The sequence below is a fragment of the Drosophila melanogaster genome, chromosome 2R, assembly GCF_000001215.4.
Source record: "Drosophila melanogaster chromosome 2R".
Taxonomy (NCBI): domain Eukaryota; kingdom Metazoa; phylum Arthropoda; class Insecta; order Diptera; family Drosophilidae; genus Drosophila; species Drosophila melanogaster.
The window spans coordinates 691518-706077 of NT_033778.4; the positions used below are offsets into that span (position 1 = coordinate 691518).

General features: G+C 35.9%; 1 protein-coding gene across 1 annotated transcript in view, besides 1 other annotated feature; it reads left to right on the forward strand.

The window, feature by feature from the left end:
* The window catches only part of DIP-lambda (Dpr-interacting protein lambda), a 379081-nt gene extending 364750 nt beyond the window's left edge, over positions 1–14331 (forward strand). Inside the window, exon 12 of the mRNA NM_001347775.1 lies at positions 13857–14331. Coding sequence (NP_001334747.1) covers positions 13857–13928 — 72 coding nt within the window. The 3' untranslated portion in view covers positions 13929–14331. The remainder of the gene's footprint in view (positions 1–13856) is intronic.
* Positions 7661–13819: a mobile genetic element.
* Positions 14332–14560: the final 229 nt, after the last annotated feature.

The following is a 14560-nucleotide window of genomic DNA, read 5'->3' on the forward strand; positions in this document are numbered from 1 at the left end:
CTATTCATACAAAACACGAAGACCCTATTTATAAAAAACCATATAAATACCCCCAAGCGTTTGATCAAGAAGCCAACAAGCAAATCAACGAAATGATAGAACGAAAAATAATTAGGAAATCTAAATCCCCCTATTGTTCTCCGATTTGGATTGTACCAAAGAAAAGTGATGCTTCTGGTAATCCAAAATTTCGATTAGTCATAGACTATCGTAGCCTCAATGAAATAACCATTGACGACAAATTCCCTATTCCAGTAATGGACGAAATATTAGACAAGCTTGGACGCTTTCAATACTTCGCAACCATTGATCTAGGTAAAGGTTTCCATCAAATTCAAATGGACCAGCAATCAATACCCAAAACAGCATTTCCAACAAAACATTACGAATATACTCGTATGCCTTTTGGTCTGAAAAATGCACCAGCAACATTTCAACGCTGCATGAACAATATTCTGAAAGACTAAATTTATAAAGATTGTTTAGTTTATTTAGATGATATTATCATTTATTCCACTTCATTGGACGAAAACATAATGTCACTGAAAAAGGTATTTGATAAGCTACGATCAGCTAATTTAAAATTGGAACTTGATAAATGTGAAGTTCTGAAAAAAGAAACAGAAAAAATTTCTCGGTCACATTATTACGACAGACGGTATAAAACCAAACCCAAACAAAATAAATGCAATTATTAATTTTCCTATTCCTAAAACCACAAAAGGAATAAAATCTTTCCTTGGACTCTGCGCATTCTACCGTAAGTTCATTCCTAATTTTGCAAAAATAGCAAAATCTATGACCTTTAAATTAAAGAAAGGAGAGATAATAAACACAAAAGATAATGATTACATGTCAGCCTTCGACATCATCACGTCCGATCCAATCCAAATATACCCCAACTTCGAAAAGAAATTTTCGCTGACAACAGACGCAAGTAATATAGCCATAGGTGCTGTATTATCCTAAGACCATAAACCCTCTGCTATGCAAGCAGAACTTTAAACGAACCCGAATTTAACTATTCGGCAATAGAAAAAGAACTATTAGCTATAGTATGGGCAACAAAATATATCAGGTTTCGGTAGAAAGTTCGACATATTAAGGGATCATATGCCACATGTATGGCTAAGTAACATAAAAGATCCCAATATGAAATTACAGAGATGGAAGATAAAACTTAACGAATTCGATTATAATATTTAATATCTACCCGGTAAAGAAAATCATGTAGCTGTAGTAGAGTTCAAATTCAAGAAAGCTTCCTAGCAGAAGATGCCCCAGATTCTCTTCGATTCGAATTCGATTTCTCCGTTATTTTTGGTTTTTGCATTACTTTTTACCACGCTTCTATTAAAATATTTTGACTTTGCTTGTTAAAATTTGACGATCGAACGTGCCTAAAGTGAATTGTTCAATTTAATAAAATGCCTGGAAAGAGATTAACTTTTGAAGTTACCAATTTATAAACTACCATATAACTACCAGTTGGGAAAATCTATTCTAAAATTAGTAGAAATGTTTTCTGTATCCTGTAAGACCGTCTACAATGTTTTAAATCTCGAGGGAAAAGAGGGCAGGCTTGAACCTAAGAGTGGTGGTGGGCGCCCAACCGAAATGGAAGCCGTGCAATATCTGGAAATTTTTAAAACAAATTTGAAGGCCAGAAAATTTGGTTAGTTAGCAACAACAAGCCAAATTTTATGTTTTGTCAGGACAATGATCCGAAACATAAAGAGAACAATGTACGCACCTGGCTCCTTATTAACTGTGGTAAAGTGATTGATACGCCCCCTCAGAGTCCTGATTTGAACCCCATTGAACATTTGCAGGCCTACTTAAAGAAGAAGGTGGCAAAAAGGGCCCTGAAACACGACAACAGCTTATGATAGTCGAATATAGTCGAAGAGTGAGAAAAGATCCCGCTTGAATATGACCTACAAATACTTATCCATTTCATGAAAAAAGGCTCTAACTTGTAGCCAAAGCCAATGGGGGACATACTACATAGTAAAACTTTAAAAATTTTCATAAAATACTTTAAAAATTTAGGAATAACTTCGATTTATTGTTTTGTGAAAAGAGTGTCTTGACAGTCTCAAAAGTGTGTAAACTTGGAATTTGTTGTTTATTTTCATTTATATATATTATTTTTATTATAATTTATAATTTGTTTTTTATTTATAAGTAAAATAAATATTGTTTAATTATATTTCATAAAACAATCAAAAAATAAATAAATAAGCAAAAATTTCGCAGTGTGTAAACAGTTTCTTGACAAACTGTATGTATAAGATGCGTGCATTGCAGTTCATACCAGAGCCGTAATTTAACGACATATCAAACTAGGGTTGATTTTAACATCCTATTTTTTGGGAGCTCCTTTTCTTACGAGAGAATAAAACGTTTATAACTTTATTCTCTTAAACTTCGCTCTTAAGCTATACCAATCTACCTATATAAACGCAAACATTTCTCCATGAGTTAGTTCAGTACTGAGTACGCTATCAATTGCTATAGCCCTGCTAAGCCCACTTCAACTTCGAAGTCCATTATTCAACCTAGTGTTAATCCAAAAGCTCTAATTCTTCCTTTGTTGGAATTAAAAAAATCGTTTAATAATAGGTATATACATATATTCTTGATCAGGCTACCTAGCAGAGTCGATCTAAGCATGCGTGTCTGTCACGCCCACGTCAGTAAATAATCTTTGTCTGCAATTGCATCCTGGAAAACGTAACGTGCAAAATTGGCCATCTACTTGATAAATTAATCAATTGAGTTTCTCCTTTTCTTAATGTTTTCTAAAAAATTTACGGTATGTGCAAAATTTTTCCCAAGATGAATATTAACTACTTCTTAATAGAAAACCACTAGGGTACTGATCGGAGCTGCAACCACAACCATCTTCGAAATAAAATTGGCGTAGGATAGACGGACTAATATTTCAAGTGAAGGAAAATACCCAGCTTTGATTCAAAAAACTATAGAATCTCATGGCTAGCACTGGTCCACAAGCACTAAGTAAACCCCATCTAGGCGTTTCTTTGCTGTTTGTTATAATAGTACGTAAAATTTTTGTGAAGTTTAAATTTTATTTTGAGCCGTAACCTTATTCGCAAGAAAACTAATAACTATTGATAATACATTAAAAAGCATCTACGCTTTCAGACATCTCAGCAACAAATGGGTAATTTACTTCCAATTGCTATCACTGGTTGCGAATATACTGGTCATATCCTTTCGAAGCGTGCTTTGGCTCTGAAGCCAAGAACCTGGATCTAATTATACCCGTTCGTCGTTAAAAAGTTTCTAACAGGAAGAATTAGGCGTTTTAAACCATATATGGTATATATATTCTTGGTCAGTATCAATAGCCGAGTCGAACTGGCCATGTCCATCCGTCTCATTCACCATGAAGGCTAGAAGGTTGAAATTAAGCGTACAGATTCTGAAGACATAGCCACCACACAAGTTTGTTTTTAAAAATGTTGCCACGCCAAATCTCACATCCATAAGCCGCCCAAAACTACCATGCCCCCAATTTTGCACACTTTTTATTCCCGCTACTCGTGGTAATAGATTCATTGAAAAGTATGTAACAGGCAGTAGGAAGCGTTTCCAACCATATAAAAAATATATATTCTTGTTCAGGATCATAAGCCGAGTCGATCTTTCCATCCGTATGTGTCAAGAGGAAGAGCATGAGAGAGGGGGAGTTGCTTGCGAGATGCCAGGGAGTGCGGACGTGTGCTCGCTGCGTGAACGATGAAGGCAGATGTATACTGAAGACATATAACTATTGTAACACATTAATAAAAGAAAAGAATAAACATGAAGATCAACCTGACATTTCAGAAGTGGGATACAAATTCATTTCTAAGTGGAAAATGTGAATTAAAGAAAACGAGTTAAATAGTAAACGATTGGATTAGAGACGTACAACAAAACGGCACGGAATAGCAAAACGGTTGTACAAGAGCAAAGAGAGATTCGGAAAAACGGCACAATATAGCAAACGTCGAATAAAAAAAAAAAAAGGGAAAAGAGGAATAGTAAACGATTGGATTAGAGACGTACAACAAAACGGCACGGAATAGCAAAACAGTTGTACAAGAGCAAAGAGAGAAACCAAGGAAGATCGACAAACGGCGAGGAATAGCAAAAGGCAAAGAATCGCAAACGGTTGATCGAAAGGAAAAAGCAAGAAACAACGGTAACAAAACGGCACGGAATAGCAAAACAGTTGTACAAGAGCAAAGAGAGAAACCAAGGAAGATCGGATCGACAAACGGCGAGGAATAGCAAAAGGCAAAGAATCGCAAACGGTTGATCGAAAGGAAAAAGCAAGAAACAACGATAACGGTAAAAAAAAAATAAAAAAAAGGGTATACTTACAAAGCCACAAAGGGTACAGGTATAGAAGGAAAATAGAAAGAGCGACGTAGACGGACTGAGCGACAACATGGGGAGAGCGAATCAGAACGGCAACGAAAATGCGTGTAAAGTTAAGGGATTTAAAGATTGGGGATTTGGACGTGCTCTTGAGGGCTCATGATCTCCAAGTCAAAGGAAACAAAACGGCAAAGATCAATGAGTTGATGACGAAACTGGAAAGTGATGAAATTGAGACAGACGACTACGATATAATGGAACAAAACGCAAGTACAAGTATGCAAGCCCAAATCAACGAACTTAAGGAGATGGTGGCAAACTTGTCAACGATGGTCCAAACGGCATGCTTGCAGCAACAAAGTCAAGCACAAGGAACTGTGGAACAAGAAACGACACGCTTACGTCAGACGCTGGATGGATCGAGACACACACATGCGCCAAACGGGATGCAACCGGAAAATGTGCTCTCATCGCCACAGCTAGAAGCTCAAGGTCAAGGTTTTACAAGCATCAAAGAAATGATAGGAATTCTGCCGGATTTTGATCCAATCAAGGGATCTATCACATCGGAGCAATTCATCGCAAAGGTAGAGCAACTACAAAGCGTATACATGTGGACAAGTGACGCTGTGCTGTTTGCAGTGCAGCATAAGATGCGTGGAGTAGCAAAAACATGGCTGGATGCACAGCAGGTATATCGATCATGGGATCAATTCAAATCGGCATTCGCTCTTGATTTTCCATGTTTAGTGAGTACGGCCGATGTGCACAGAGAATTGATGCGTCGCAAGCGACGCAATAGCGAGTCATTAATTGAATACTTTTATGCGATGGTAGCTATTGGACGGCGTGCGAGTGTCGATGAACCATCAATAAATTCGTATATCATCAACGGGCTTAATTCAAAAGAACTCACGAAATCATTATTAGCGATGAATATACGCACTCGTTCAGAGCTGCTAAAGTCGTTGGAAAATTTGAGATTTTCACAAGAGATACATCAACAACAATACAACGCGTCAACGATCAATGAAAAGCAATACAACGATGCTGATGGCAAGATGAAAGCAGTTAAATGTTATAATTGCAATAATTTCGGGCACTTTGCAGCAAAATGCACAGTGCCACAGCGAAAGGAAAGATGTTCCAAATGCTCTAAGATTGGGCATAATGAAAAGGATTGCAAGGTGAAAACATCGTCAACGGTGGCTCAAGTGAATGAGTCGCATCACAAGGAGTATCCGCCAATAATGAAAACAGTTCTCATTGGAGGCCAACAGTTTGAAGCATTCATCGACACGGGCAGTGATAACACCCTAATGAAAGAAGCAGCAGTGCCAGATGGAGCAATACGGCAGCCGAGAGTCAAACGTCTGAAAGGCTTTGGAGGATCTGTGGTCGAATCGAAGGAGTGCATTCTTTCAGAGTTTGCATATGGCAAACTGAGACCACTCAGGTGGTACCACTCAGGTGGTACCAAACGAAGTCCTACCATATGATGTCCTCGTGGGCAGAGATATCATCTGCCACGATCAGGAAATGCTGGTTGCCGAAGATTCAGGATCAACGTTGACAGCAGCGGAGCAGGTCGGGTTTAATGTTAACACGGACATTGACCCCGACCACCAGGAACAGGTGAGCGATCTATTAAAGAGCTATAAAGAGTGTTTTGCCGAAGATTTGTCAAATATTGGCAGGTGCAAAACGACGAAGATGGATATAGAGGTATCCACTACGAAAGCCATCTTGGGGCGGCGATATCAAGTGCCGTTTGCCCAAAGGGAGATGATGACTACGATAATAGGTGACTTACTGAAGTACGGGATAATTGAAAGGAGCAAGTCAACGCATGCAGCATCAGCAATATTGGTGCCAAATGGAGAACGGAGGCTATGCGTGGACTATCGGGCTCTAAACGCAGTCACTATTAAGAAGCGATATCCGATGCCGATTGTAGAGGAGCAATTGGCAAAGCTATCCGGAAATGTATACTTCACGACGCTGGATATGACATCCGGTTATTACCAGGTTCCGAAATTGGATGCTGCTTATAAACGACCTTATATAGTAACAAAGGTCCTCAACAACGATCGGTATATGGTGGAAGATCTGCCAGACCACACTGTTACTCAGCGACGCTATTGTAACGTGATGTCAAGCGACCATATGAGGCCAATGTGTGCCTTAATTCCAAACCTGGATATAGATGAGCCGATATATGAATATAACGACGACGCAGGAATGTCAGGAGAGGCCGGATGTCAAGAGGAAGAGCATGAGAGAGGGGGAGTTGCTTGCGAGATGCCAGGGAGTGCGGACATGTGCTCGCTGCGTGAACGATGAAGGCAGATGTATACTGAAGACATATAACTATTGTAACACATTAATAAAAGAAAAGAATAAACATGAAGATCAACCTGACATATGTATGTACGTCCGTATGAACGTCGATATCTCAGAACTAACAAAGCTAGAAGGCTGAGATTAATCATACAGATTCTAGAGACATAGACCCAGCGCAAGATTATTAACCCATGTTGCCACGCCCACTCCAACGTCTAAAAACCGCCCAAAACTGCCACGCCAACACTTTTTTCAACGATTTTTAAATTTTTTTCTCATTTTATTCCCCAATATCTTTCGATATACCAGAAAAAATGATGCAATTTCGCATTCACATTCCCACTAGCTGAGGAACGGGTATCTGATAGTCGGGGAACTCGACTATAGAATTCTCTCTTGTTTTAAATTCATTCCACTTTGCGCGCTTCCTCAATCTGGTCTTTCGTCTTGAAAGGGATCCCCTTAAAAGGCTCTTATACCATGACCTTTTGGAACAGTAACGCTCGTCGTTAGCAGCCAGCTACATGATCGCCTTTTGGTTACCCCGTTGACGTGGCGCTGCGTCAGGGATGCGCATTGGAGATAGCAGCAGTACTAAAAGATGTGGCTTTCAGCACAATGTCTGCTTAAAGGGGCGACGGTATCGACATCTTGTGTTGTGTATTTTTTAATAATCTTGATTTGGATTAACCGCCTAGTCTTCCTATCCATATTTCGCGTTTAGTCTACATGAACGTGGAGATATTTAAAATCACATGGATGTTTAGAAAAAAAAAAGTTTAAAAAATCGATAGATACGCTTCCCTGAAGGTACTGTCAATTATAAATGAATATCTTTCGCGGAAAGCAAATTAACAGAGTAATGGGATAGACGATCTGCTTAGATTTAAACTAATTTATTTAATATTTCATATATATATATAGTGACGTATTTGGGTGGTCCAAACCAGCCACTTCCATTATTTCAAAGAAATCAGTAATGCACTCTAGTAATTTTCCATAACGTATCCCAGCTGCGCAGCATTCGTTTATCTTTGGCAGCGCAGCCGTTCTTGTAAACATCCTAAAGCCTGACCTAAGCAGATTTGACTGCCCTCTTTCAACGCTACCTAATCTTAAGAACCCAAGAGCGAGGCTCTCCCGAAATACAAATATTGTTCAAATACTGAGGCTTCTCCTCAATCCAATTTGCATTTGATTTTTAGTCTTAAGCTGAGATCCAAAGAATAAAGTCGTGAAACTATTTCTCCTAAAAACTATTTTTTATTTCTTGGCGTTGTCCTTAGTCAACTGACGGGACATTAGTTCGACTCATAAATAAAACAACAATTTTACTGGCGCAGTCGGTAGGATACAAAAGTATCCGAAAAAAAGAACCTTCGAGTGGAAAATAAGTTAAATTTTATAGTCCAGTGCTCGAAACATCTCCCAAAATAAATTCGTGAAAACTCTTCAACTTGGATTATAATTCCAATTCGGTTATCCAATAATAAGTGGAAGTGAAATACGAAACAAAAATATTAAGTCCAAAGGCAACTAAGTTTTAAAACCAACATATAAAAATAAAAAATTAAAACAATATAGAATTTTAATAATACAACACAAAAATTTACAAAACAAAAAAAACAAACAAGTGAAACTAGAAAGCTTAAAAATAATAATAACATTGAATCCGAAACAAAACAAAAAAATAAAACACAAAAGTTAAAAATTTTACAATAAAAATGTCACAACCAATTATTGCGCTGAGCGACATAAACCTTGCCGAAGCCCGTCGGCAGCTTAAAGACATTATGCCATTCAAGGGTGATCCAGAAACCCTTCACACCTTTATCAGCAGAGTGGATTACGTAATTTCGCTCTACCAAACAAATGATGTCCGACAACAGAGGATTCTACTGGGAGCCATCGAAAGGAACTTGGACGGACAAATTACACGATCTTTGGGACTTCCGAACATCGAAGATTGGCCTACCCTTAAAGCAAGACTCATCGCGGAATTTAAAATTCAAACACCAAACTACAAACTTCTGGAGAACTTCAGGGAGACACCATACAGAGGAAGCCTAAGAGCATTCTGCGAAGAAGCGGAGAGACGACGTCAATTACTAATTTCGAAACTACACCTGGAAGGTAACCAATCGGATTTTCTTATTTATATTCAGGGTATTAAAGAATCTATTAAGATACTGATAAGGAAACTACCAATACAATTATTCACTATTTTAGCCCATCACGATATTACAGACTTAAGATCCTTAATTACCATTGCACAAAATGAGGGAATTTATGAAGAACACATTAATTTTGAATTTTATGAAAAACCAGAATATCGTAATAAAAATTCAAATTCTAACCAGAATTCGAAAACACAAAAATTCAATACAAATGTTCAAACTCAAAATCGACCAAGTTACTCACAATATTCCCAACCCTTCCAACCTAATTTTAATCAATACATTCAACCATTTAGACCTAGCTATACACAGCAGATAACTAACAACCCACCCATGTGGCACGCACCTAATTATTTCAGACCCAACCAATACATAAACCCACAACCCATTATTCAAAAAAATCATTTCCAACAATATCCCAACAAAGCCCAATTTCCCCAAACAACGCATTTTAGAGGAAATACATACCCTCGACTACAACAACCCTCTACATATAAAAATACTAACTTCCCGATTACTAAACGACTAAGACCATCGGACAGTGAACAAACTAAAATGTCTATTGACGAAATTAGATTCCAAGACGCGCATGAATTCGAACAAGTCCAACCTAATTATTACGAGCAACAGTATTTTAACCAAAATCAATACAATCCGTATCAAAATCATAGCTTCATTAATGAAGGGCAACAACAAGTCCAATCTGTACAAATTAATAACAAACAAAACCAAAATAATTCTGAACTAAACGAAAATTTTCGGTTAACAGCCCCGGAAAATACGAATACATAAAAATAGTATACAAAGGGCGCTCATACAAATGCCTTCTAGACACAGGATCAACAATTAATATGATCAATGAAAATATATTTTGTCTTCCCATTCAAAATAGTAGATGTGAAGTTTTAACATCAAATGGCCCTATTACCTTGAACGACTTGATTATGTTACCCAGAAATAGTATTTTCAAAAAAACCGAACCATTTTATGTGCACAGATTTTCTAATAATTACGATATGCTAATTGGCAGAAAATTGTTGAAAAATGCTCAATCAGTTATTAATTACAAAAATGATACAGTTACCCTTTTTGATCAAACATACAAATTAATTACTTCAGAATCCGAAAGAAACCAAAATTTGTATATCCAAAGGACACCAGAATCAATTGCAAGCTCAGATCAGGAATCAATAAAAAAATTAGATTTTTCACAGTTTCGATTAGATCACCTAAATCAGGAGGAAACTTTTAAGTTAAAAGGCTTGTTAAATAAATTTAGAAATCTTGAATATAAGGAGGGAGAGAAATTAACATTTACAAATACAATTAAACACGTACTAAATACAACACATAACTCCCCAATTTATTCGAAACAATACCCACTTGCGCAAACACACGAAATCGAAGTAGAAAACCAAGTACAGGAAATGCTGAATCAGGGATTAATTAGGGAAAGTAATTCTCCATACAATAGTCCTACTTGGGTCGTACCAAAGAAACCGGATGCTTCTGGCGTAAATAAGTACAGAGTAGTAATTGATTATAGAAAGCTAAATGAAATAACCATACCTGACAGATATCCAATTCCAAATATGGACGAAATTCTTGGCAAACTGGGTAAATGCCAATATTTTACAACGATCGATCTGGCAAAGGGATTTCATCAAATAGAAATGGACGAAGAATCAATTTCTAAAACTGCATTCTCCACAAAAAGCGGTCATTACGAATACCTTCGAATGCCATTTGGCCTTAGGAATGCACCCGCTACTTTTCAAAGGTGCATGAATAATATCCTTCGACCGTTGCTTAACAAACACTGTTTGGTGTATCTGGATGATATTATAATTTTTTCAACATCCCTTACAGAACATTTAAATTCAATACAATTAGTTTTTACAAAGCTTGCAGATGCAAATTTAAAATTGCAACTAGACAAATGTGAGTTCTTAAAAAAGGAAGCTAACTTTCTTGGTCACATAGTTACCCCTGATGGTATTAAACCAAATCCTATTAAAGTTAAAGCCATAGTTTCATACCCAATTCCGACAAAAGTAAAAGAGATAAGAGCTTTCCTTGGATTAACAGGTTATTATCGCAAATTTATTCCAAATTACGCAGACATAGCAAAACCCATGACCAGCTGCTTAAAAAAAGGAGCAAAGATAGATACACAAAAACTTGAGTACATAGAGGCATTCGAAAAACTTAAGGCTTTGATAATTCGTGACCCAATTTTACAATTACCTGATTTTGAAAAGAAATTTGTTTTAACCACAGATGCAAGTAACTTGGCCCTCGGGGCTGTCCTTTCTCAAAACGGTCATCCTATATCTTTTATTAGTAGAACACTTAACGATCACGAATTAAATTACAGTGCTATCGAAAAAGAATTACTTGCCATAGTTTGGGCCACAAAAACTTTTCGACATTATTTACTAGGACGACAATTTCTCATTGCCAGTGACCATCAACCTCTTAGATGGCTTCATAACTTAAAGGAACCGAATGCTAAGTTAGAAAGATGGAGAGTTAGATTAAGCGAATACCAATTTAAAATAGATTATATTAAAGGGAAAGAAAATTCAGTTGCCGATGCATTATCAAGAATTAAAATTGAAGAAAATCATCATAGTGAAGCTACTCAACATAGTGCAGAAGAGGACAATAGCAACCTTATTCATTTAACAGAAAAACCAATAAATTATTTCAAAAAACAAATAATCTTTATTAAATCCGATAAAAATAAAGTAGAGCATTCAAAAATATTCGGTAACTCCATTACCACAATTCAATATGATGTAATGACACTTGAAAAGGCCAAACAAATTTTACTCGATCACTTTATCCATAGAAACATTACCATTTATATTGAGAGCGATGTAGATTTTGAAATTATTCAAAGAGCACACATAGAAATTGTTAATACCACCTACACAAAAGTAATTCGCAGTCTTTTCCTATTAAAGAACGTTGGTTCATACGCCGAATTCAAAGAAATCATACTTCAATCACATGAAAAACTTTTACACCCTGGTATACAGAAAATGACAAAATTATTTAAAGAAAATCACTTCTTTCCAAATAGCCAACTATTAATTCAGAATATAATAAACGAATGCAACATATGCAATTTGGCCAAAACAGAACATAGAAACACCAAAATGCCTTTAAAAATCACACCCAACCCGGAACATTGCCGAGAAAAATTTGTAGTAGATATTTATTCATCTGAGGGAAAACATTACATCAGTTGCATTGATATTTATTCTAAATTCGCTACACTTGAGCAAATTAAAACTAAGGATTGGATAGAATGCAGAAACGCATTAATGCGCATTTTTAATCAACTAGGTAAACCCAAATTATTAAAGGCAGACAGAGACGGAGCTTTCTCCAGTTTAGCTTTAAAGCGATGGCTTGAAGAAGAAGAAGTCGAAATACAGAAAAAACTTGAAATCAACGTCCATAACTCAGTAAAATTACATGAACTCAACGACGCCATACGATTGATAAATGACGGAATGCAAAAAATACAGAATTATGAAAATAACCACACCATCATTGACAGTCTTTTGTTCGAACTAATGCAGTTTACGGAATACATAGAAGATTTGGAAATGGCTATGCAGCTTTCCAGACTTGGACTGTTTAACCCCAAATTACTAAACTACGACAAACTTGAAAATGTGAACAGCCAAAACATTTTGAACATTAAAACATCCACTTGGATTAACTACAATGATAACCAAGTATTAATCATATCCCACATACCCATTTACCTTTCACTAATAAGCACAATTAAAATAATTCCTTACCCAGACTCCAACGGCTATCAGCTAGATTACACAGACACACAATCATATTTTGAAAAAGAAAATAAAGTTTATAATACCGAAAATAAAGAAGTAAAAAATGAATGTGTCACCAATATTATTAAACACTTAAATCCAATTTGTAATTTTAAGCCAGTACACACGAACGAAATAATAAAATACATAGAACCAAACACAATTGTAACCTGGAACTTAACCCAAACAATTCTTAACCAAAATTGCCAAAATTCAATTAATAAAATAAAAATAGAAGGAAACAAAATGATAAGAGTAACGCAATGCAAAATAGAAATCAATAATATAATTTTAAGTGAAAATCTGTTAGAACCAGAAATAGATTTGACACCACTATACACACCACTTAATATAACAAAAATAAAAATTGTAAAACACAACGACATTGTTGAGATGATTTCAGAGAACAATATTACACTTTACATACAAATGATCATTGTAATAATCGCACTAATTTTGTTGTACTCATATTTAAGATATGTATCATTTAAACCATTTATGATGCTGTATGCAAAACTTAAAATAAGAAAAAATCAAAATCAAAACACACCACAACAAACAGAAATAGAAGAAACTCCATTTCCCACACTATATCCATCAATCCCAGCCCAAGTATAGGCTTCTCTTTAAGGGAAGGGGAGTGACGTATTTGGGTGGTCCAAACCAGCCACTTCCATTATTTCAAAGAAATCAGTAATGCACTCTAGTAATTTTCCATAACGTATCCCAGCTGCGCAGCATTCGTTTATCTTTGGCAGCGCAGCCGTTCTTGTAAACATCCTAAAGCCTGACCTAAGCAGATTTGACTGCCCTCTTTCAACGCTACCTAATCTTAAGAACCCAAGAGCGAGGCTCTCCCGAAATACAAATATTGTTCAAATACTGAGGCTTCTCCTCAATCCAATTTGCATTTGATTTTTAGTCTTAAGCTGAGATCCAAAGAATAAAGTCGTGAAACTATTTCTCCTAAAAACTATTTTTTATTTCTTGGCGTTGTCCTTAGTCAACTGACGGGACATTAGTTCGACTCATAAATAAAACAACAATTTTACTATATATAATATAAAATTTCAACTTTTTTATATTTCAGCCCAATTATGCACTCCGCATCACTGTACTGCAAATGCTTCAGGAACTAAGGACTTTAGTAATCGAGCAATAAATTTTATATTATGAACAATGATGCATTATTATAAATGCGTTAATCAGGGAGCATACTTTTAAATGACAACAATCAATCGTTTGTATTTATATGTTTGAATTGTCTTAAATAGTACATTCTCAGATAAAATTGAGTGCATTTTTTTCAATTATAATTGAAACATTGTTATAATATCACATTTAAAACAAAAAAGAGGCAAACAGACCCTATTGAATATTTATTATCATTATTGAAATCAAATGTATAAATGAATATATTACCAATATTGTATCTAAAAAATTACCTTTTAAATACTCAGAAAGAAATTACAGGACAATAAAGTACTACGTATACAAATTTACTATATAAACCAAAGAAGAGTTTAACAAATTTTATTAATGAAAATAAATAAAATAAGTTTAACAAAAATCTTAAAAAATATTTGATTTTCGGTATTTGATGGCATTTTGGGGAGATTTTTTTACGTATATATATTTTTTATATATCTATTTTTAGCTACGACTTACAAAAAAATTTGGGCTGAAGCCCGCTGCGTGTCGGAGTTGGCAGTGATGGAACTGTCGGAGCGGAGTTCCTCATGCATGTGGAATAGGGTGTGGTGGTTGGTTTCACACTTTTTGCATCCCTCTTGG